The sequence below is a fragment of the Actinia tenebrosa genome, unplaced genomic scaffold, assembly GCF_029948245.1.
Source record: "Actinia tenebrosa isolate PJP-AT-01 unplaced genomic scaffold, QUT_ActTen_1.0 PGA_scaffold0__85_contigs__length_37466705, whole genome shotgun sequence".
Taxonomy (NCBI): Eukaryota; Metazoa; Cnidaria; class Anthozoa; order Actiniaria; family Actiniidae; genus Actinia; species Actinia tenebrosa.
In genome coordinates, this window is record NW_028292569.1 from 35,254,973 (window position 1) to 35,275,488 (window position 20,516).

Consider the following 20,516-nt stretch of genomic DNA (forward strand, 5'->3'; position numbering starts at 1 on the left):
CAATACCATGCCAATTTTCATGATTGTCATAACAATTTTTTTTCACTTGAAATTATATATAATAATTTTTTACTTGTTACTTTAGATATTTTTTTTCAGTAATGATAAAAACTTGACATTGGAAAAACGTTTTTTAAATTTTATTTGTTCGTTTGCGTCTAAATTTATAACTGATCTATTTACTTCAAGCTTTCTTTTAAGTTCTAACGAAAAGAGTCGTCTGAAATGCCATTTCAGTGCCGTACTCAGAAACGGTTTCTGAGTATGTTTTCAATATTAGAACATTTTGGAAAATGAAGATTCGGAATGATTCTACATTTCAGGTTCTACGAATATTCGTGGAACATGACATAAAGAACCCAAGAAAAAAAAATTGACGATGTTTATAAAATATAATACTAGAACAGTCAAACAAAATAAACTTTGCATTTCAGTTGTCTTTGGCTTTGGCTTTGCTCATATTCTGTTTGCTAGAGACCAAAGCCAAAGTGATGACATACTATTAGATATGCGTTTTTTTCCAGTCGCCTTGGGCATAAGACTGATCAAAACAACTTATACCTATAAACCCCTCAATGAAATAACTATGCACGTGAGGACAAAGACTGTTCAGAAGAGAACTGTTGAAGATGGAGGACTACGTGAATTTTTCGGCCATGGAACAGTATTGGTCGCTTTCCACGCCATTTGACCCAAGATGTACCTGCTCTTATAATACTCCACATGGGGTTAGCCAGGACCCTATCTATTACGACGATTTAAAAGATAAACAAAGTATTAGTCTTGTGAGCCATGTAGGATCGAGTTTGGGATTGGAAGTTGATGAGAATGAAAATACCACTGATACGAGCGAACATTGCGTGCCGTCTGCTTTAGCGACTCAGGACAAAGGTAAAGCAAAACTCATACTTCTATTTCAATAACTGGAGTGCACGCACTAAACCCGTGAATAATATTTAGTACTAATTAGTAGTAATTCATACAGAATCCTTTGTTTTCTATTGTTTGATTATCACTATTTAGTACTAAAAATTAGTACTTGTTTCACGGGTTTAGTGCGAGCACTCTAAAGGACAGGTCGAAAATTATAGGGGGGGGGGGGGGGGGGGGAGGGCTGGTGCATTTTATTTTTGGCCTGTATAATTTTTAGTGGCCCCCGCTTTTCTTCTATATAAAACAATTTGGCCCTCCCCTAAATACTTGCACAATTTTTTCTGGCCCTCCTCTCCCCCATAACTTATAATTTAGGCTGACCTTGTTTTTAATATAGTAGTAAACGAGTTGCACGTCTTCCTGATCTTGTTGTCACAGTAGTTGTCATTCTACTATCAAACTCTACTGTGTCATCTCTCGTCACCACGTTTTTCTTCTTCATCAGTATCTGAGCAAAGCTCAGCCAATATTTGTTCTTCCTCACAATCTTCATCAGAAGATAATCCAGATTCTGCACTCCCATACGTGTCAGTGTCACTTCCAGGCTCTGCAGTTGTCCCGTCTAGTTTTTGACCTGTTCCTAAAACGTATTTAGTTTACGAACAGATAGATACTAAATTAAGCTAATCCAATTGTTTTCTATTGTTTAATTAGTGCTATTTACTGCTAAATTGTGATAGACCAACTACTGCACACATTTAGTGTTTGTACTATAGCGTGCATGGACATATAAGTAAAATTATTTCTTTATTGCGAGGAATTAAAGGACTTTCAAGAGTCTTAATTTAAGTTTAGTTTTAATTTCACGTTCAAGGCACCATAGACAGCGCGGTTTCTCGGTAAACAGAAAAAAATAGCTAAGAATATGTCATGTTTACCGGATCTGCCTTAGAAATGAAATAAGTAATTGTTTATTATTACGATCTGCAGTCAGATAACACTTAATATAAATGCGAATTTACACTGACGATTTTGTATTTTTTTTCAATCAGTGGAAGTTTCAAGTGCTGTTTTCTCCAATTCAGAAGCTCAGTCGACCAAAGTTCATCCGAATTTGTCGTTGAAAGGTGACGCAAAGAATCAGCCATCAGTTTCGAGGAAAGCAGTGGTCAAGCAACGCAAAACTCGTACTTTGTTCACGCCTGGTCAGGTGAGATAAACATGATGATTTATACTTTTCCTCCCTCCCTTCTTTCCCCCTTCTTCTTTTCTATGATGTATTTTCGATTATTTTCTTTTAATTTTATTCCAATGACTCCAATGAATGCACAACGTAAGATTCTTGAGATTGCACATACAATATTCTTTCTAATCTTAATTACCAGATTCAATGAAAATCTAGACGAGTTATTCATGCTGATTCCTTAACACAGAATATCGCTTGACTCACTACTCTTCACTCTCTCGATTTTTCACGTGCGAATATGCAAATCAGTTCATTGTCTGTTAAGTCATGAAACATGATCTCGCACACCCCCTAGCTTACTCCTTCCTTCCTCCCTCTCTTCCTCCATTCCTCCTCATTTCTTTCCCTCCAACTATCCCTTGTGTCCAAATCCAACTCGGTTTTTCTTTTTAAAAAAAACCGAATACGCCTGATTTTAATCTTTTATGTAATAATTTCTATTTTAGTATTCATGGCTAGTAATTTAAAGCTGAAATTTTGCAAAAAAACAAAAAACAAAAAACAAAAAACCAAAAAAAAAAAACCAAAAAAAAACCAAAAAAAAAAAAAAAAAAAACCAAAAAAAAAAACAAAAAACAATATTGAACTGAATCAGGAAAACATTGGAAAACATCTTGTGTGTCTTACCATTCACCGACTTTAAAGGACCTTAGTGCTCAACTGCAAACAACATTTCTTATCTTTTTTTAACAGATAAACATCCTCGAACAAGTATTTAGCCAATATCACTACATCGCATCCTCACATAGAAAACTGCTGGCCCAAAAGATTGGAATAAGCGAGGCTCAAGTCCGGGTCTGGTTTCAGAATCGACGCATAAAATGGCGAAAAGAAGGGAAAGAATTTATCGTGAAAAGTGAAAATAAATAATCTAACTCATAATTCTGAAACGTTGATGGAAGTTTCGACGTCCTCTAATTAAAATCTACTTTTTTCGCGACTGCAAATTTGTATACGTCAAAGTAGTATAGGGAATGGGGGTTCCAGCGCAATCTCAACACGGGCAAGACCCGTGTCAAAAATCCACCTACGGAAACAACCCACTCCAAGTGTGGTTGGGGGCAACAGCGCAAATATGTTAGTCTATATATGGAGTGCGAAGAATGTAAGAGAACTTTTAAGAAAGAAGCGGATTTGAAAAAGCATTTGAAAATGAAGACGAAGTGTATGAGCAGTTATGATTGTGGATGTGGTAAGAAGTTTGAGACTAAGGTTAAATTGTTTTGGCATTGTCAGGACTGTGAGTACGACTACGACGGCCTAAAAAGTGCTTGGTATTAGGTATAAAATATTTCCTATTATATAGATGGAATCCCAAAGCAACTTCAGCACGGTGACAATACCCGGTAACGGTGAGATTGACGTTAGACAGTTTTGGCGTCAGTCAGAAAGGAAGGTTAAAAGGACTCTCCGAAAAGGTATAGAAGAATTAGGAGCCCTGAAAGCGAGCATAATGGTAGAAGTAAGTTTGTCAAAAGACGAGGTAATGACGACAGCAATGTTGCGATCAAAGTCGTTAGTGATATTAGAATCCACGAATCTGGATAGGTCACTCAGTGAAGCCTTAGAAGCAATAATGGAGTCGCTGTCTAACTACACGAAAGAAGGATCGGGTTGGACAGTAGAGGAGGTTGAAGGAATAGAGATAAGTATGGCCAGGTACGTACCCATACGAGGGGGGAGTTACGTACCGCTACCAACGTGGGTAGAAAGGAAGAAGGCTATTGTAAACGTGAAGAATGAAGACAATCGATGCTTTATGTGGGCAATCAGGTCTGCACTGTATCCAGCAGAGAAGGATCCCTGTAGGACAAGTAAGTATCCCACAGACGATTTAGAGTGGGATGGTGTGGAATTTCCCATGCAGTTGATAGACATCCCCATATTTGAGGAAATAAACGATCTAGCAATTAACGTTTACGGAGTCAGAGAGCAGACGATAGTACCGTTAGTTCTGTCAAAAAGTAAAGGAGAGCGCGTACATTTATTCTACCACGGCGGACACTACTCATGGGTTAAACACATTAGCAGACTATTCTACAGACATACTAAGCACAAAGGCAAAAAGTACTTCTGCGACTGCTGCTTGCTGTCATTTACATCCTTAAATACCCTAAAGAAACACGATGAGATCTGCCGCGGAGTCGAAGAAGTGGCGCAACGGATCCAGATGCCCACCAACAAAGAGCTTTCATACGCAGACCATCAAAAGCAGATGCAAGTGCCTTACGTGATATATGCAGACTTCGAAGCGTTGATAACTAAGGAAGAGCAGAAACGTGGCGCCACGAATAAGGTAGGATTACACGAGATCTGCTCCTTTGGTTACATAGTAGTCAAATCAGACGGTAAAGCAAACCCTCCTGTGATTTACCGAGGTAAGAACGCAGCTAATGAGTTTCTAGAAGCATTGCGAGAAGAGGAGGGGGAGATTAGAAAACAATTAAGACGTCCAAAGAAGATGGAATTTACCAAAGAGAACCAGGAGGCTTTTAACAAGGCAAAAAAATGCCACATTTGCCAACATACGCTTCTTCAGTTTGGAAGACGAGCCAAGAAAGCGTGGGATGAAGATGGAAAGTATCTAGGAGAAGCTCATTTTAAATGCGGGAAGTATGCTAAGAAAGGTGAGAAGCCGGGAAAGCCCTCCACGCACTGCATTCACTGCCACAAAGCATTTGTTGAGGATTTCTATGTGGATAAGGTTAGGGATCACTGCCACATCACGGGTAAATACAGAGGAGCGGCTCATTGGAAATGCAATATAAACTTCAAAGTAAATCCAGACATGGAGATTCCGGTGTTCTTTCACAACCTCCGCGGTTACGACTCCCATTTGCTACTACAAGGAACAGACGGCTCCGACGTCAAATGCATACCCAACAACAAAGAGCGCTACATGTCCGTAACTGTGGGTAAGCTAAAGTTCTTAGATTCGCAGCAGTTTATGGCGGACTCCTTAGCAAACCTCGTAAAGTATAACACCAACTTTCCCATTTCCAGTCAATATGGCGCGGAAAGGAAAGGAGTCTACCCATACGAATACATGGATTCCTGGGATCGATTCAAAGAACCCCTACCACCCAAAGATCGCTTCTACAGCACCCTAAACGAGTCTGGTATAAAGGATGAGGAGTACCAGCATGCGTTAGACGTGTGGGAAAAGTACTCCTGTGAGAACATGGGTGACTACCACGACATCTACCTAAGGTCTGACGTAGTGCTGCTTGCAGATGTTTTCCAAAGCTTCAGAAAGATGGCTATGGAATATTACGGATTGGATCCCGCTAATTTCTACACGGCTCCTGGGCTCAGCTGGAGTGCTTTGTTAAAGAAGACAAATGCGCAGTTGGATCTCCTAACGGAGTACGACATGTATCGGTTTATGGAAGACGGTATTCGTGGCGGCGTATGCGGACCCAGCCGACGTTACGCCCGCGCAAACAACCCCTTAGTAGAGCACGACCCAGAGAAACCAACCACATACATTTACTACCTGGATGCGAATAACCTTTATGGTTGGGCAATGTCACAGTACCTACCTGTGAGAGACTTCGAATGGGATCCAGTGAAGCCGATAGACTTCTACATGCAGGTAGGAAAGGAGGAAGACAAGGGTTACGTCTTAGAAGTGGATCTGGAGTACCCAGAGCGCCTGCACGACGAACACAATGAGTTCCCCTTAGCACCAGAAGCGATAGAGATACCATTTAAGCAGCTAAGTCCGCTGCAAAAGCAAATGTGCCCTGGTTACAAACCGTACAGGAAACTAACTATGAACCTGATGGATAAGAAGAAGTATGTGGTACATTACCGCAACCTGCAGTTCTACGTGCGACACGGAATGCGCGTAGAGAAGATCCACAGAGTCCTAAAATTCACGCAGGAACCCTGGATGCGTCCCTACATTGACTTTAACACGCAAAAGCGTACCGCAGCGAAAAATGACTTCGAGAAAAACCTCTTCAAACTGATGAACAACAGCGTGTTCGGAAAGACAATGGAGAACATCCGCAAGCGCGTAAGCGTAAAAATAGTCAGCACCAAAGAGGAAGCAGAAGCATACGTGTCACAGCCAGGCTTCGTTAGATACGTAGAAATGCTGAACTTCTACGTGATTCACATGAAAAGGGCAAACCTCTTACTAAACAAGCCCGTTTACACAGGCTTTACGGTGCTGGATCTATCGAAGCTGCTTATGTACGAGTTCTACTACGATAAGCTTAAGCCAAAGTACGGAGACCGCTGTCGCCTCCTGTACACAGACACCGACTCCCTAATTCTAGAAGTGCAAACGGAAGACGTTTACAAAGACTGCCTCCCCGACATAGACGAGTACGACACCAGCGGTTACCCGAAGGAGCACTTCCTTTACTCTGCGAAGAATAAGAAGGTAATTGGGAAGATGAAAGACGAAATGTTAGGAAAACCCATAGTAGAGTACGTGGGTCTGAAACCAAAGATGTACAGCGTGCTAAAGTTAGACGGCGTAGAAAAGAAAGCTAAAGGCGTAAAAAAGTATGTGGTTAAGAAGGACATTACGCACGAGTCCTACCTCAACGTATTACGAACACGCAAGGAACAGCGGCATAAGATGAACAGCCTGCGCAGCTATGGTCATCAGATACATAACGTCACGCAGGAGAAGGTGTCACTGTCTGCATTTGACGGTAAGCGATGGATGTGTGATGACGGAGTGCATACGATAGCATTCGGACATCACACGATAAGCAGTTCTTCTTTGACGAACCCACGCGTGGGACCATCATGAAGATAATACAAGATGGGCTGACCCTTCTTAGCTATCGCACTTCGGATCTGGTAAGTTTCCAAAGACCAATTAGGATCCGTAGCTCTTTTGGATCCTCCTTCTAATTCACCCGGCTCATAGAGATATCGAACCGTGACATTACCTAATTTCTTTTCCTGGGGGAAGACCGCCCTCGAACTTCTGACGTAGGACTTGTGTTCCACGTGTTTCTTTTTTATGGCATCCTTGGGTTTTATTCCCGTAGCCCTGGCCGCCTCGTTGTTCAAAGCCACGATGACCTGGGGGAGCCTCTGAGTCCATTCCCTGTTGCGTTTGGAGGGATCTTCCAGCTCTTTCCAATACTGGTACCCAAAGAGACGCTCGGCCAGAGTCTTATTGAATCTTTCGACGATGCTTTGACCCCTGTGGTACTCTGCTTCAGCTCTTCTAATCTTAGTGTCGTGGTCTTTCAGGGTCTTGGTAACCACGCCCATAAACTCCGTCCCCGCATCCACCTGCAGCAGCTTAGGCCATTTCAAGACGCGCTTATAAATCCTACCTAGGGCTTCTGCGACTTCCCCAGAATCCTTGCTGGTTATGGGTTCGGCGTCCTTATATCTGCTTGCGATATCGACTACGGTCAAAGCGTACCTATAGGTCTTTCTTCTCACCTTGTCATGTGGTAAGAAGAGCAAATCCGCCTGATGAACTTCATTGGGGGTATTTACGGTAAAGCTGGGCCTGGGAATGTACTTGGGCACGGGAAGATAAACCTGCCAGAGGGTTTGTTTTTTCAACCAGTTCTTAACCGTTTCTTCTGATGCCCTGGCCGCGGTCGCGAGTTTCTTGATGGCCGACGCTCCTTTCCAATAGCCTTCAGGCCCATAGTAAATCCTTTTGAGTTTGTCCTCTACGCGGCCCATTATATGAATTCCAGGATGAGATTGATCTTACGTCCGTTAAAATCCACCGTCTTTCCGTCCACTTTAATGGTGATGTTTATGTTTTCTACCAAATTAGACAAGTCATAGCTTAAAGAAATGGGAGTGTATTCTACTGGGTCAAATGGATTACCTTTGGGCAGAAACTTGGACATAAGAGAAGACTTTTCTCCATTGTTGTAACTATGAACCAAGTCGCAATAGACTTCGTAAGAGGATGCGACTTTCCATTTCACATCATATGTACTGCCGCTATTTATCGTGGTACTAGTAAGGCCCAGGAGTTCTACCAATGAACTGTCCTTTAGATTGGCGCTCCCATTATTTTTCTTGAATTTCATTTCATGGGGTAATCCTGTGGTAAGAGTATATCCATGCTTTGCTAGCTCCTTAGCCAGTGTTATAGGGGTGTAATGGGAATCTGGTATTTTTGGCTTTTGGGAATTCACAACGACAAAGCCGCCAATCAAATTATACCAAGAATTGTACAAAGAGCAACTAACCAGCCTAACCCTTTCCGCGCGGATGGGAGGATTCAAATAAGTGGTAAAGTTATTCTTGTCGCTTTCCAAAAAGACGATCATTATATTAGATACGCCAAGGCCACGCCTCCCGCCAGCCCTGCGACTCCTACAAAGACCAATTCATTGTCTTTTTGTTTCTTAGAAGGCTGGTAGTAATTCTTGAACTGAGGCTTTCTCATTCTAAAGTCGGGATGCGCCTGCGCATAGAGCTTAAAGGCGTAGTCTGTGTTTTCGAAGTTCTTGTCTGCCTGCATTTTGTCTTGGTAGTTCTTATCCAACCAATCCCTGTAAGCTTGTCTTTTTTCATTCCAAGCTGCAACGTCCCTTTGATATTTCTCCAGCGCTAAGTCGTGTCTCTTTCTTTCGGCGGCACCGCTTTTGTCGCCTCTAACTAATCTATCCAAATATTGACCACCATAATTAGCCCCTGTAAATGCTAAAGCTGCAATGACTCCACCTGCGACTAAGCTAACCATTATACATTAGGTAGGTACTTTTCCTTCCGTAGGTAATCCTTTACCATGATAGCCCCGCCTACGGCAGCGGTCATCTTAGCAAAGTTAGCGAAGCTCTTGCTTGGGTCTTCAGTAAAGTCTTCTTTGAGCACTTTCTTACCTACCCAACCAATACTCGCAACGATGGAAGTAATGATAGCTGCCTCTTCAACAGTTTTCAACAACGCGGTCGACATTATATTACAAAGCGAGAAGGTTATTACTCCATTTCAGGGATTTTGCTTTTTCTAACCTCCACAGGTGCGCGATATGTTGGGGCCTCCCACTTTACTTCTGGCTTCGTAGCCCGCCATTGTAAGTAGAGGCTGCCTGCTGCTATAGCAATTCCTATCGCGCCAATGACGTATCCCGGATTAATAAAGGATTCCTCTTCTCTTTCCTCCACCTTTTCCTCCTTCTTTGCTTTGTTCTTTTTATTCATCTCCGCGAGCTTCTTTCCGGCAGCGACTCTGCCCGGAGATTTAGCCTTGGTAATCTTGGTATCTTCTACGGGTGGTTGTTCTTCGGTGCCACTCATCTTATATTAAGGGACTTGAAGGACTTGACAAGTAACTTGATGACGACTTGACAATGACTTGGCAATGACTTGACAACGACTTGACTAAGTACTTGAGAATGACTTAAGGACGACTTGACTAAGTACTTGACTAAGTACTTGAGAATGACTTAAGGACGACTTGACTAAGTACTTGAGGTGACTTGACAACGACTTGACTAGGTACTTGAGGCGGCTTGATCAGGTACCTCAGCAAGTGCCGCCTGGAAGACCTTTTCGACTTCTCTGTCCTTCTTGAAGTCCTTCCAAGATGTTCCTAAGGAACCTAGTACCTCCTTCAAGTCGACATGCTGAGCTACGTGCAAAGCCGCAGAGGCGACTGCCATTAACTTACCGCACTTCAAAGACAACCACCCACAGGTTATCTTAAGTTCTTGGGATATGACATAGTCCTCGCTGATGTCCTTCCGCAGTTGCTCCACGTCGTCTATAGGCAGTGCAAGTCCAAGCAATTTAGTGGCAAGTCGGATAGCGGAGTCTGCTACGGCGTCCGTGGTCTTACTTGCGAGGGCGGCCTCGTACCTCTTATGGAACTTCTTAACCTCCTCTTCTGACAGCTTATTAACCTGCTCATGGGTAAGTTCCTTGCCTATCATTTCTTTGCACTTCCCCGAAGACACAAGGATGTTAAGTTGTTCCTTGAGGTTACTTTCATCTAACTGTGTGGGGACTTCATCTAAGAGCTGCTCAATGTCCATATACATTAGGAATCATAGATTCCAACCGTGTAGGGAAACCTCAAAGAGAAGATCATCTTGGAATGTTGGTGCGTTTTTAAATGCCGCATGTATTCGTGTAACTGTTCCTTGGATATCTCACCGCCGTAGTCGCTTAAGATGGTTTCCAGGTCAGACTTACTTGGAGTATAAAATACTACGAGAGAGCCTATGTTTTCCCTAAAGGGCTTAGAGACACTGGTAAGCTGCTGGGAAAGCAACCAAACGCTGATATTGTCGTGTCTGCCGCTGAAAGCGAGCTTCACTAATTCGGAGGTGCGCTTTTTTACGTCGTCCCCGCAGGCAATGTCATCCAGTATGAGTAAAGTCTGTGTATCTTTAGGGAATTGTTTGTGCCAAAACTTCAAATGGCTGGATAACTCGTTAGGATCTAAGATATCTACGAAGAAGTCGTCGTCTTTCACTCCTATGCCTTCCCAGGTGCGGTTATTCACGTAGGTGGGACAAAGCAGCACTATGTAGTCAAAGCGGTATCTAAAGGGTCCTAATAGCTGCTCCACGATGAACTGGGTCTTTCCGCAGCCGGTGGGTCCTACTATCAGAGCGTTACAAGGCATGTGATCTGGGTTCATATATAGATGGAACCAGTGGAAGCAGTAAGAAGGATTACCGCCGACGCAAAGGATAAAAGAGACACCATAGAAATGCAAAGGGAAGAGATAGACCGGTTAAAAGAGCGCGTACAGGAATTGTACGATGAAATGTGTGGTCTGAAGCGCGCGGAACGGTTTGGCGCGCTTTTGACAATGGCGACGTGGGCTAAGGAGTCCATTAAGGACTTCATTCGATATCCCCCATAGATATATGGACTGCATTACGTGCGAACTACCTGCTGACTGCATAATCCCTCCCAAAACACCGATACCCAAACCGTGTAAAAAATACACCTGCCGTCACTGTAATAAGGTATTCTCTGAAGAAGACTTCGTTGGACATTGGTGTCCCGCGGATACTAAAGCACAAAGGACTTTAGACGACGCTCGAGAAGAGTAAGAGGTCGCAAAGAAGATCTTACTAAGCCCCGGCAAGGGGAATTAGCATAGGTCTTTCTTTTTTATTGTTATTTTGTTAAATGCTGCAAAGAGGTCTCAAGTAAGGACCTATTTTTTATTGTTATTTTGTTAAATCATCGTAATCGAAGAATGGTTAACATGATTATCTTTTTGCTGGTTTCAACGATGAGAAAGAATGATACCTCATCTTTTAATGGGGGCTTAACAAAATAACAAGAAATAATAGACCCTATCCTAAAACCCTCTTACGGGGCTTAACAATTTAACAATAAAAAATAAGGTATATATAATGAAGTGCGTGCAATGTGATAGAGCTTTTAGTAGCAAGCAGCGACTGCAATACCATCTTTCCAAGAAAGTCTGTCAGAAGACCATCAGCACTGTTTGCGGTGACTGCGGTAAGGAACTGTCCACAGTACAGGCCCTACGATATCACCGCGAGCATAGAGTCTGCCTTAAAGGTCATTGCCGCCGATGCGATGAACCCCTCTTCGAAGAAAACTGGCATAAGTACCGCTGCCGTCGCTATGACCTCACAGATGTGGTCTGCGAGACCCACGGCGATTTAGCAGAGCGATGTTGCCCCCTTGAAACCGGCCGGGTGCTCACGCGACGTAAGAAGGAGATCGACGAAGACTTCGTATGCTTCGACGACTATGAGGGTGTAAGGTGGGAGAATAGGGAACACTGGGATGGCATCTGCGACCGATGTGGCTGTATACGTAGCGGCCAACATATTTGGTGCTGCCTTTACGATGGCCCTAAGCCCTTAGATCATTACCTGGCGATACGAAAGGCTTGGAAAAATGAGAAAGATATATGATTCCTCAAATCGCAGCGTTCATAGGGGGAGCCTTGATTACCGTATCCGCTTACCAGATAACAGAAAAAATGAGGTCCGCCGTAGCAGACCAATACCTAGAAGCCCACGAGGATGACTTCTAATCACACAATGGATTAGCTTCCGGGCGACGTTCGATGTCAAACTTCCATCGGCCGTTAACCTTACCATAGGTACGCAGGTGTGTATATTCTTCACCTTGCAGTACGTACCGTACGCAGTCGGGAGCCCATAAACTGTACTCTTGGCTGCCGTCTAAGAGGACCAACCTTAAACGGTTAATGTCCTCGAAGACGACGTAATTTTTTATTTCGTATGAAATGCCATGTAGCAAGTCGCGCCAGTGAGTTTGTTCAAGAATCATTATATCTATGAAATATCTTTTGGTGCGTTCGTAAGTTCTCATGCGATTTGAAAGCCTTAACACACCAAGGGCAAGGTATGCGAATGCCGTCGACGTAACGGTCGATTTCCCTACAGATCAGATCGTAATCGTTGCTTACCATCGTTAAGTATCCATTCATTTCATATTGCGCCAATACCGCTTTTTGTTTGTCGGACAATACGCCGTTACCCTTTGGCGTCTTCAGTTCCAGACAGAACCCATTGTATTTCTTATGGGAGTTAAGGATTAGGATGTCGGGTTGACCTGCCTGGTAGCCCTTTTGCCAGCACTTTATCCTTTTACTGGTGGTATCTTGCAATTCCCCGAGTCCAGGTGCTAATATCAGCGTAGGGTAAAACCGGCGTATCTTATCGATGACCTTCTTCTGTAAGTCGAACTCAGTCTCGATTTTGATGATCAACTTATTTGGACTATCCAACGAGTATTTCCCCTTCTTCCTTAATGTAGGTAGAACGTCTTCAAAGACCCAATCTTGGAACGACTCTGCCGTTGGCAGTTTGGAGCTGAATATCAATTGATACAAACCAGCCTCCGTCACGTACAGGGATTGCGGGTGTAAACCAGAAGGGAGGCGATTCACCTCCAACTCGTTAAGTCTCTTCTTATGCTTGTCCCGCACGTGGACTTTAATAGCATCTTTGGTGTCTGCATAACCTAATGCCTTTGCTACCTCCTTCGCTTTGAAGTAAAGTTTATCGCCTTGCACTATGCATTGCAGTTTGGTTTCGTTGTTTTCGAATACGCGAAGCATATTATACCTAAGGAATATTTTTTATCCTTTCGCTTGGCTCAAGGAACGCGAATCAATACGCAACGCTTTTTAGCTGATTCATTTCTACACTCAGTTGCGCGTCTGAGACTACGAAGATATATGCGTTGATCTTAGTAGCGTCGCTGGCGTCTTTGGTGCGCTTGATCTCCAACGTAATGCCGTCCTGGGTATTTACCAGCCGCAATCCCTGACCATGTAGGTCTTCGTCGTTCGTCGTGCGCATGTCGATCCATAACGCATACTTATCCGTGAAGAACTCCTTTGGGGCAATTTGGTCGCCAAACTTACGCGCGACTTCCCGGTACATGTCCTCGGGCTTTATCCCTTGTGAGTAAACCTTATTAGGCACTCCGTTAATGCTAACGCCTACGTTAGTGATGTTAGGATTAAAGAACGCCTCAGAGTCACGCAATCCTGCCGTGTATGTCTTTGCGAACAGCAACATTATCCCTGTGAGGCTGCGCCTGGGAAGGTTAATGCTTTGGTTGATGACCTCTTCGACGTTATTTGTAAAGCTGAACGTCTTGTACATCACGACGTGATCGTAAAGGAAAGCCTTCCCGGAGCTGTATTCCATACCGGCGCTACGGGCTAAGTCTTCGCTGTATACCGTTTCATACTGCAGCTCTAAGTTAGTAACGGAGTATGGGTGGACGGCTGAGGAACTTACGTCCTTTCCCTGTAGGATGTTCGTAGTGTCTGCTAGGGTTACTTCGAACTGCAGCTCGCTTAGCTGCCTTGGGTAGTATGCACCGTGGTTCGTGATAACTTCGAAATCTAATGGAACGACATATTTAGTACCATAAGCCGTCTTTATTTCGTCTTCTCCTGAGGCGCCAGAGGTTGCGCTTCTTACCTTGCGTATAGCATCACTGGCGATTCCCTGCTCTATCCTTTGCGCGCGGTCAAATGCAGTCAACCATAAGTCTTTGTACGTGGTATACAGATCGTACCTATTTAAGTCCAAGAGGGATTCCCCTGCGAACTTCACCCGCATCTTTGAGACAATGTTGCGGCCAAGGTCGTTGACAACGTGACGCGCGTCCGCAGTGCTTGGTTGTATTGCTAGGTCAAACCTTAACGCCAAGGTACCAGGAACTAACACTAGGTTATCCGTTAGGCGGGGCACGCCTACGTACAAGGTTTCTCCAGGCTTTGCGCTAGAAGGCGTGAATGTAACCCGGTGAAAGGTGCGTTCTGCTTTCAGTCCGCCAACCTGCTTAGGTAATACGTTGGGGTTTAACTTTGAGCTTATCATATATAATGGAAGTAGAAGGAACAGACTTCGACCCCACCACTGAAGAAGGTCAAGTAGATATTAACGACGACGAATACGACGCATGGACTAAAGGCGCGGAAACCGACCCCCTGATATACGACGCAGCCTTAAGAGACACGTTTGGTAGTAGATGGAGGAGGGTCAAGGCCACATTAAATCGTATGTTCACACGAAAAAATCCATACAAAACCGTTCCAGAATTTTTGCAAATGGATTACGTAGTAGGCCCAGGCGGCGACATTCCTGAAGCCCCCGGCGCTGCATGGCTTAGTAGGGTTCAGGAACAAATGGACGAATCCATGGAAGAAACCCCAGACGATTTTGATAGGATCAAGGAAGAATTCCCAAACTGGGATCCAAACAAAGTCCAAGTAATGTTTGACGCGGATAACGAATGGGGCAGGGAAGTCGTAGTAGCAAGGTTAAATAGGTCTAATGCTCATCCATATGTCATCAGGGACATAAATGGTAAATACTACGCAGATAAAAATATTCCTCCAACCCTTAGAAAGGCATTAGGAGAGCCCAACTTACCCGAAAGAATGAGAGAAAATAGTGAGAATATTGACGAAGCCGTCGAAAGAGTTAAGACCCTAATGCAGCGGCAACAAAAAGGCCTTGAGGCGATAAGGGAAGTAGAAGAGCTAAAGCAGGCGATGGAGGAAAGGGAAGCAGATTACATGCGGCAAACCCGACTACTCCTTGATGCTCGAAAGAGAGAACTTGATGATAAAAACCAAAGAATAACGGAAATGAGAGAACGAGAAGGAAATGCCTTACGTGAAAGAGACCAAACCCGACACGCCTTCGAACTTGCCCTGCAAGACCTAGACATAAGCAAGGAAGAAGCTAAGAACTTACGTACCGCCATAGCAGGCTCTTTAGAGGAACGGCGGCAGTTGGTTGCCGAAATCAACACTAAAGAGGAGCAAATCCGACAAAGAGATCAGGCCATCGAAGACCTGGAGGGGCAAATAGAGCGGCAGCGGGAAATAATCAATGACCAAACTCGTACTGAAGAGGAAAGGGAGGCAGCTCAAAGAAAACTAGAAACTCTTCAGGTGGAAGTTGCGGAATTACAGGCGCAAAAGGAAAACCTGGAAAGAGAATTGGGGCTTACCGCCAAGGAAAAGATAAAAAGAGCCCTTTTGAAGTATGGCGTTCCGCTGGCGTTTGCGGTCGCCATTTCAAGCGTAGTAGGAGTTATCCTATCCGCTCTTAAGGCTACAGGCGCAGGCGTAAGCAAGTTAGGTAAGGGACTAACGGACTTGGGGAAAAAGATGGCAGCCGGTCTTCCTGGGCTGCTGGGTTCGGTTGTTTCCTTGGCACTTAGGGCTGGCGGAGAACTGTTGAAGTTCGTGGGTAACAACATTTGGGTCTTGGTCGTCGCTATTGGGGTGGTACTCCTGAAGAAGATGAAGGCTTAATCTTATCCTCGTGTATTACTGCTGGCTTATCGTCGTCGGGAATCCGAGGTGTCCTCGATTGGGGATAAGTAAAGATAGTATTCGCGCCGCCTTGATAATGCGGAACTAGTGGTATGGCGGTCATGGTAGAAATGGTCTTATGATTCCAAACAGCATCCGGCAAGCCGCCATTTTGCGTTATGGTATTAAATACGACAAAGCCTTTACTATTGGGAAAACCTTGGAAATTATCGCTGGGGCGAACTTGAAGCTTTGCATATTGACAATTGACTATCATATGAAAAGTTACCGGCTGTTGATTTTCCTTACTAACACCACGTGCGGCCTCATACGTAAAGTGTGACGAGTGCCTGTTATTTTTTTCCTCCCTATATGGAAATAGTGGAGTGTTGGTCTCATCTACTATCCTAAACCCAAGATTACAGCTATTGCGTAGATGAATGTTGGGGGTGCATATAAGCAACCCTAAACCACCAACCTTTGCCCAAATTTCGGTATCAAACCACTCATCCCCTTGATAATGAATCTCTCCTAAATAGTAATGAAAGCCTTCTTCCTTTACGTGCGGGTTCATATATTCCAGCAAATAAATTTGCTTCTAGAGACTTATTACCGTAAGAGTGCTAATGGTTGCGTGATTATAGGCTCTATCCCTTTGATTTTCTATGCTATTTACCGTAACCTTTCCCGTATCGTCTACTCTTATCTGCAGCTTTACCTTTCCATGGCAATCGGCGACTATATGGAAAGTCCAAACGGATTGATTCTCGTTGCTTAGGGGGTTGGGCTCTACGGAGAAATGCGCAGGCTCCCTGTTGTTCGTCTTCACGCGCATGGGTTGTAGTACGCCGTTGTTATCGCAAAATCTAAAACCAATGTTGGTGTGACTTACTGATCCGAGGCAAATACTACAAAGGATTAACTTCTTTCCTGAGTAGTTCAGATCCACAGACATCCCGGTGACGTCCACCCAAGATGCCTGGTTGTATTTTTTCTCGCCTGTGTAAGTCGTATAGACGCAATCTACTCCAGCTACGTAGGGGTTGTTCATCGCCATATATAATAGCTCAGACCAATGCTTGCAGCTGCTAAGCCGGCCTTTAGTAAGTTATGGTCATATTCCTCAGGTATCGCAGGTAGGACCTTCTTTGATGGTTTCTTAACTACGGGTAGCTTCGTTTCGTGTGACTTTTTTGGCTTCTCTACGAAGTGAGGAATGTTCCTAAGAGTGTCAGAGTTCACGTCATTCACCCCAAACTTCATATCCTTAGTAGCTCGCTGCAGTTTATTGTTGTATCCTACTACAGAACCAGTATTTATAGATAAATTACTAGGCATTAACCAACAACCCGGGGCTACTGCATAGTCCAACCTCGCCTTAGAATTTTGTATGGCTAGTTGGTAACGCTGTACGCCCTTGCTAATGTCACCCTCCAAGATCGAACTTTCGAATAAGATCAAGGCTTCGGCCCGCGTCTCTTCTGCGGCGCCAGTATTTCCGATTATACTCGATCGGGTATTTACCTGAGCTCCAAGGATAGAATACACGTAAGCTTCTATGCTGCGGTTCAAACGGGCAAGGCCAGCTCTAGTTAGTCCTTTACCTTCTGGGGGTATGAAATTAAGATATTGCTTCGTTTGCTCGTCGTTGGTAATCTTAATAATCAGCGGGTTAGCTCCACCATACTTACCGCCCTCGTCTTTGAACAGAGGTCCGTCTCTGACTTCCTTAGTGGTCTTAGCGTTTGGTTCAAAGAAGGTGCTACTGTCGTGAGTTTCTTTGTGATACCCAGTGTCCCACTGCAACCGCAGCGTATGCACTTCCTTATCACTTAGCACATGCCCACCAATCCCCCAATAAGCCCAAATATGCCCCAAACCATTGTTAGCACCGGTAGTGCATCTAAAATCCTTCCCTACAACACCGAACTCCTTACAAAGCCTGTTATAGGCTGGAACGTCGTATTTGTTATCTCTAGGATAAAACGCAGCATCTCCCGGCAGCGCAGTAACACCCATCTCATGTAGTATTCTCCTAACCGTGAAGTGAAAATGAAACATAAATATCGAATTATTCATCAAGTTCGCACTCACACCACAGCCGCTAGTGGCGCACCAAACTGCAAAGTTCAACTGCTGCGGCCAATAACGCATATTAGGACCACTTAACCATTCATGAGATTCCTTAGCGGTGGTATGAACAATGGGAACTTCTTTGAAGATATCTCGCACCTTTAACGGAAAGGAATGGTTGTTAGAGACCCGCATGTTCAACGTTAAGTCCAGGCTTGGGTGTTTATCAAATGAAACTGCGGGTATCGGATAAGTACCGGTACCCAGCAATAATTCCTTTGACCAACCTTGCACGGGTTTAGGCTTATGCGGTAAGATCTTAGGATGCTTCAGTTGATCGTCTATTTGATTAACCAGCGTAGGCTTCAAATCCTCGTTGCTGTACATCCTGGAGCCGTTGAAGTAAATCCCATCAGGCCTCCTTTCGAACTTACTAGGGTCTGCATGCGGAAACATCTTCCTGAAGGCCCTCCAGTTCCAGTAATCCCGGTTGTCGTGATGTGGCTGCTCCTCAATATCATTCCCAAAAGCGTCGTACATTAGTATATATAATGGATGTTATACCATCAGCACCTAAGTTGTACCCAGATGTTCCCTATACTACACCTAACGAATTAAACGCTGAAAACTTTCGTCTGAATAAAGCGAACTTAATCCTGGCTTACTTGGAAGGGCAAACAAAACACTATGAAAAAGTTAGAAAAAAGTACGTTAGAGCCCGGAGTACGCTACATAAGATTGCGATAACTTCAGGATCCATATCCGTTGTGTTAACGGGCTCCGGCGTTGCTACTTCGCTTACTGGACCGGGAATAATCGTTGGAGTTCCTTTGGCCGGCGTTGGGGCAGCCTGTGGTATTATCTCGGCTGTTGCTACGGGCATTATGAAACAGTTGTCAAGCAAAATATCAAAACACGACACGACAATAGCTCTATCAAGGGCTAAAGTAAATACAATTACCGATCTTGTCTCAAAGGCTTTGCGTGACAGAAAGATAGACGACGTAGAATTCTCGCTTATCTTAGCTGAAGAGGAAAAGTACGAGAAATTAAAGACGGACATAAGGAATAAAAAAACAGTCGTAAAAGATCTTTCCGAGGAATCTCGCAAAAAGATCTACCAGGAGGCAAAAGAAGAGCTTCAAAGAAAGCTTGCTCAGTAAACATCTGCTTTGAAAAAAGCGAGACAGGATTTCATTTGCATATTGAACGACAGTCTGGAAATTATGCGTAATATAAATTATTTGGTGAATTATTACGCGTAATATAAATTCAGTGAATTATTACGCGTAATATGAATTATTTGGCGAATTATTACGCGTAATATAAATTCATCGTATGAATTACGTGTAATATGTTATTGTCGCCTCGGAATCCATCCTAACAGGGGGTGGTTGGGGTCTATTTCGTAAAATATTTCGTAAATTACGTCAGGGTAATAAGGAATATCCTTATCCAGCCGACAAAACATCCACTCGGCTCTGCTCATATCAGAAACCTCGGGAATAGACTTACCGGTAATTTCAGACAAAAGATAGGGAATAGCTTTGTAATATTTCCCTAGTTTTAATTTTTTCAGCGTTTTCCGTAGACTTTGCGGGGTTGGCTCTTCTAAATGGTTCATAATTCTTTCCATTACTTCGTCGTCTAAATATACCGGCCGATGACCTTGAATGTGACTCATCCAGTCTCTGAAGTATTTTATTCTTTTGTATGGGGTCTTCTTACGGCCTCCATTAGCGTAATACTGCTCTTTGGTAGCATTTGGTACGGCATTACGAATATTCTTACCACATTCGTAACACTGTGCTGACGTGTCGTCTTCTATTTGCATTTTCTTGTCACAACAAATATACTTATTTGGTTTAGTAGGTACAAACTTGGGTTTCAAGCACTTTACACAGAAATCATAAACAAACTCTTTACATTCTTCGCACTCCATATATAGACTAACATATTTGCGCTGTTGCCCCCAACCACACTTGGAGTGGGTTGTTTCCGTAGGTGGATTTTTGACACGGGTCTTGCCCGTGTTGAGATTGCGCTGGAACCCCCATTCCCTATACTACTCGTCAACCTCGGCCTCCGCGCGTGCAAATTGTAGCGTACAGTCTAAAAATACACTGCGCGTCTCAATTATAATTAATTAATATACATATAAATAAATCTTTTGATTCTTATCTTGTTTTTTTTTAAATATTTGGCAAAACTTCTGCTGCACACTGCTTCTAATGCATAATTATTAATTAAAAAACATGGAATGATTATGTGTTTTGAGATTGTATCCTGTATTTCATTTCTGGATCGACCTCCTTTGTTCTCTCTTCCTTCCCTTGATGCACCGCGAGATCAATAAGACAAGAGAAGCGACTGGGTACGAGTCTGTACTGATGATGCTACCTCTCCACTCCCTGGGCCTGCAATCAGATTTCCCTATAAAAGAAAGAAATTAATATAATTCTATTATTAGATAACCGAGGTCACCGATCATAACTTATGCAGAAACTCAGGCTTTTTAAGGAGGTTACTTAGTAACAATTTGTGCTCTCTGCTGGAATGAAAG

General features: G+C 43.7%; 2 protein-coding genes across 3 annotated transcripts; one reads left to right on the forward strand and one right to left on the reverse strand.

Annotated features, from left to right (window-relative positions):
• Nucleotides 1–118: 118 nt before the first annotated feature.
• LOC148914169 (uncharacterized) lies at nt 119–20,049 on the reverse strand. Of its 2 annotated transcripts, XM_089025563.1 has the most exons (3): nt 19,469–20,049; nt 1,255–1,513; nt 119–745 (listed from the first exon to the last, which is right to left on the reverse strand). In XM_089025563.1, exons 1-2 carry the CDS (start codon nt 19,893–19,895, stop codon nt 1,344–1,346), a joined length of 597 nt encoding a protein of 198 aa, XP_088881689.1. In that variant the 5' UTR covers nt 19,896–20,049; the 3' UTR covers nt 119–745; nt 1,255–1,343. The 2 variants fall into 2 exon arrangements, with proteins under 2 accessions (XP_088881689.1, XP_088881688.1); XM_089025562.1 differs by lacking the exons at nt 119–745; nt 1,255–1,513 and adding an exon at nt 15,509–18,463 and having other exon boundaries at nt 19,469–19,577.
• LOC116299829 (uncharacterized) lies at nt 630–3,282 on the forward strand. The gene is made up of 3 exons (XM_031708539.2): nt 630–891; nt 1,926–2,083; nt 2,813–3,282. The coding sequence occupies exons 1-3, from the start codon at nt 630–632 to the stop codon at nt 2,987–2,989; spliced, it is 597 nt and encodes a 198-aa protein (XP_031564399.1). The 3' UTR covers nt 2,990–3,282.
• Nucleotides 20,050–20,516: the final 467 nt, after the last annotated feature.

Bases quoted from the DNA above. Each gene is read 5' to 3' on its own strand.
- LOC116299829 (XM_031708539.2), top strand. From the start codon at position 630: ATGGAGGACTACGTGAATTTTTCGGCCATGGAACAGTATTGGTCGCTT. The intron at 892-1,925 runs GTAAAGCAAAAC...TTTTTCAATCAG, and splicing joins TTTAGCGACTCAGGACAAAG to TGGAAGTTTCAAGTGCTGTT. The intron at 2,084-2,812 runs GTGAGATAAACA...TTTTTTTAACAG, and splicing joins CTTTGTTCACGCCTGGTCAG to ATAAACATCCTCGAACAAGT.
- LOC148914169 (XM_089025562.1), bottom strand. From the start codon at position 18,409: ATGTTTCCGCATGCAGACCCTAGTAAGTTCGAAAGGAGGCCTGATGGG.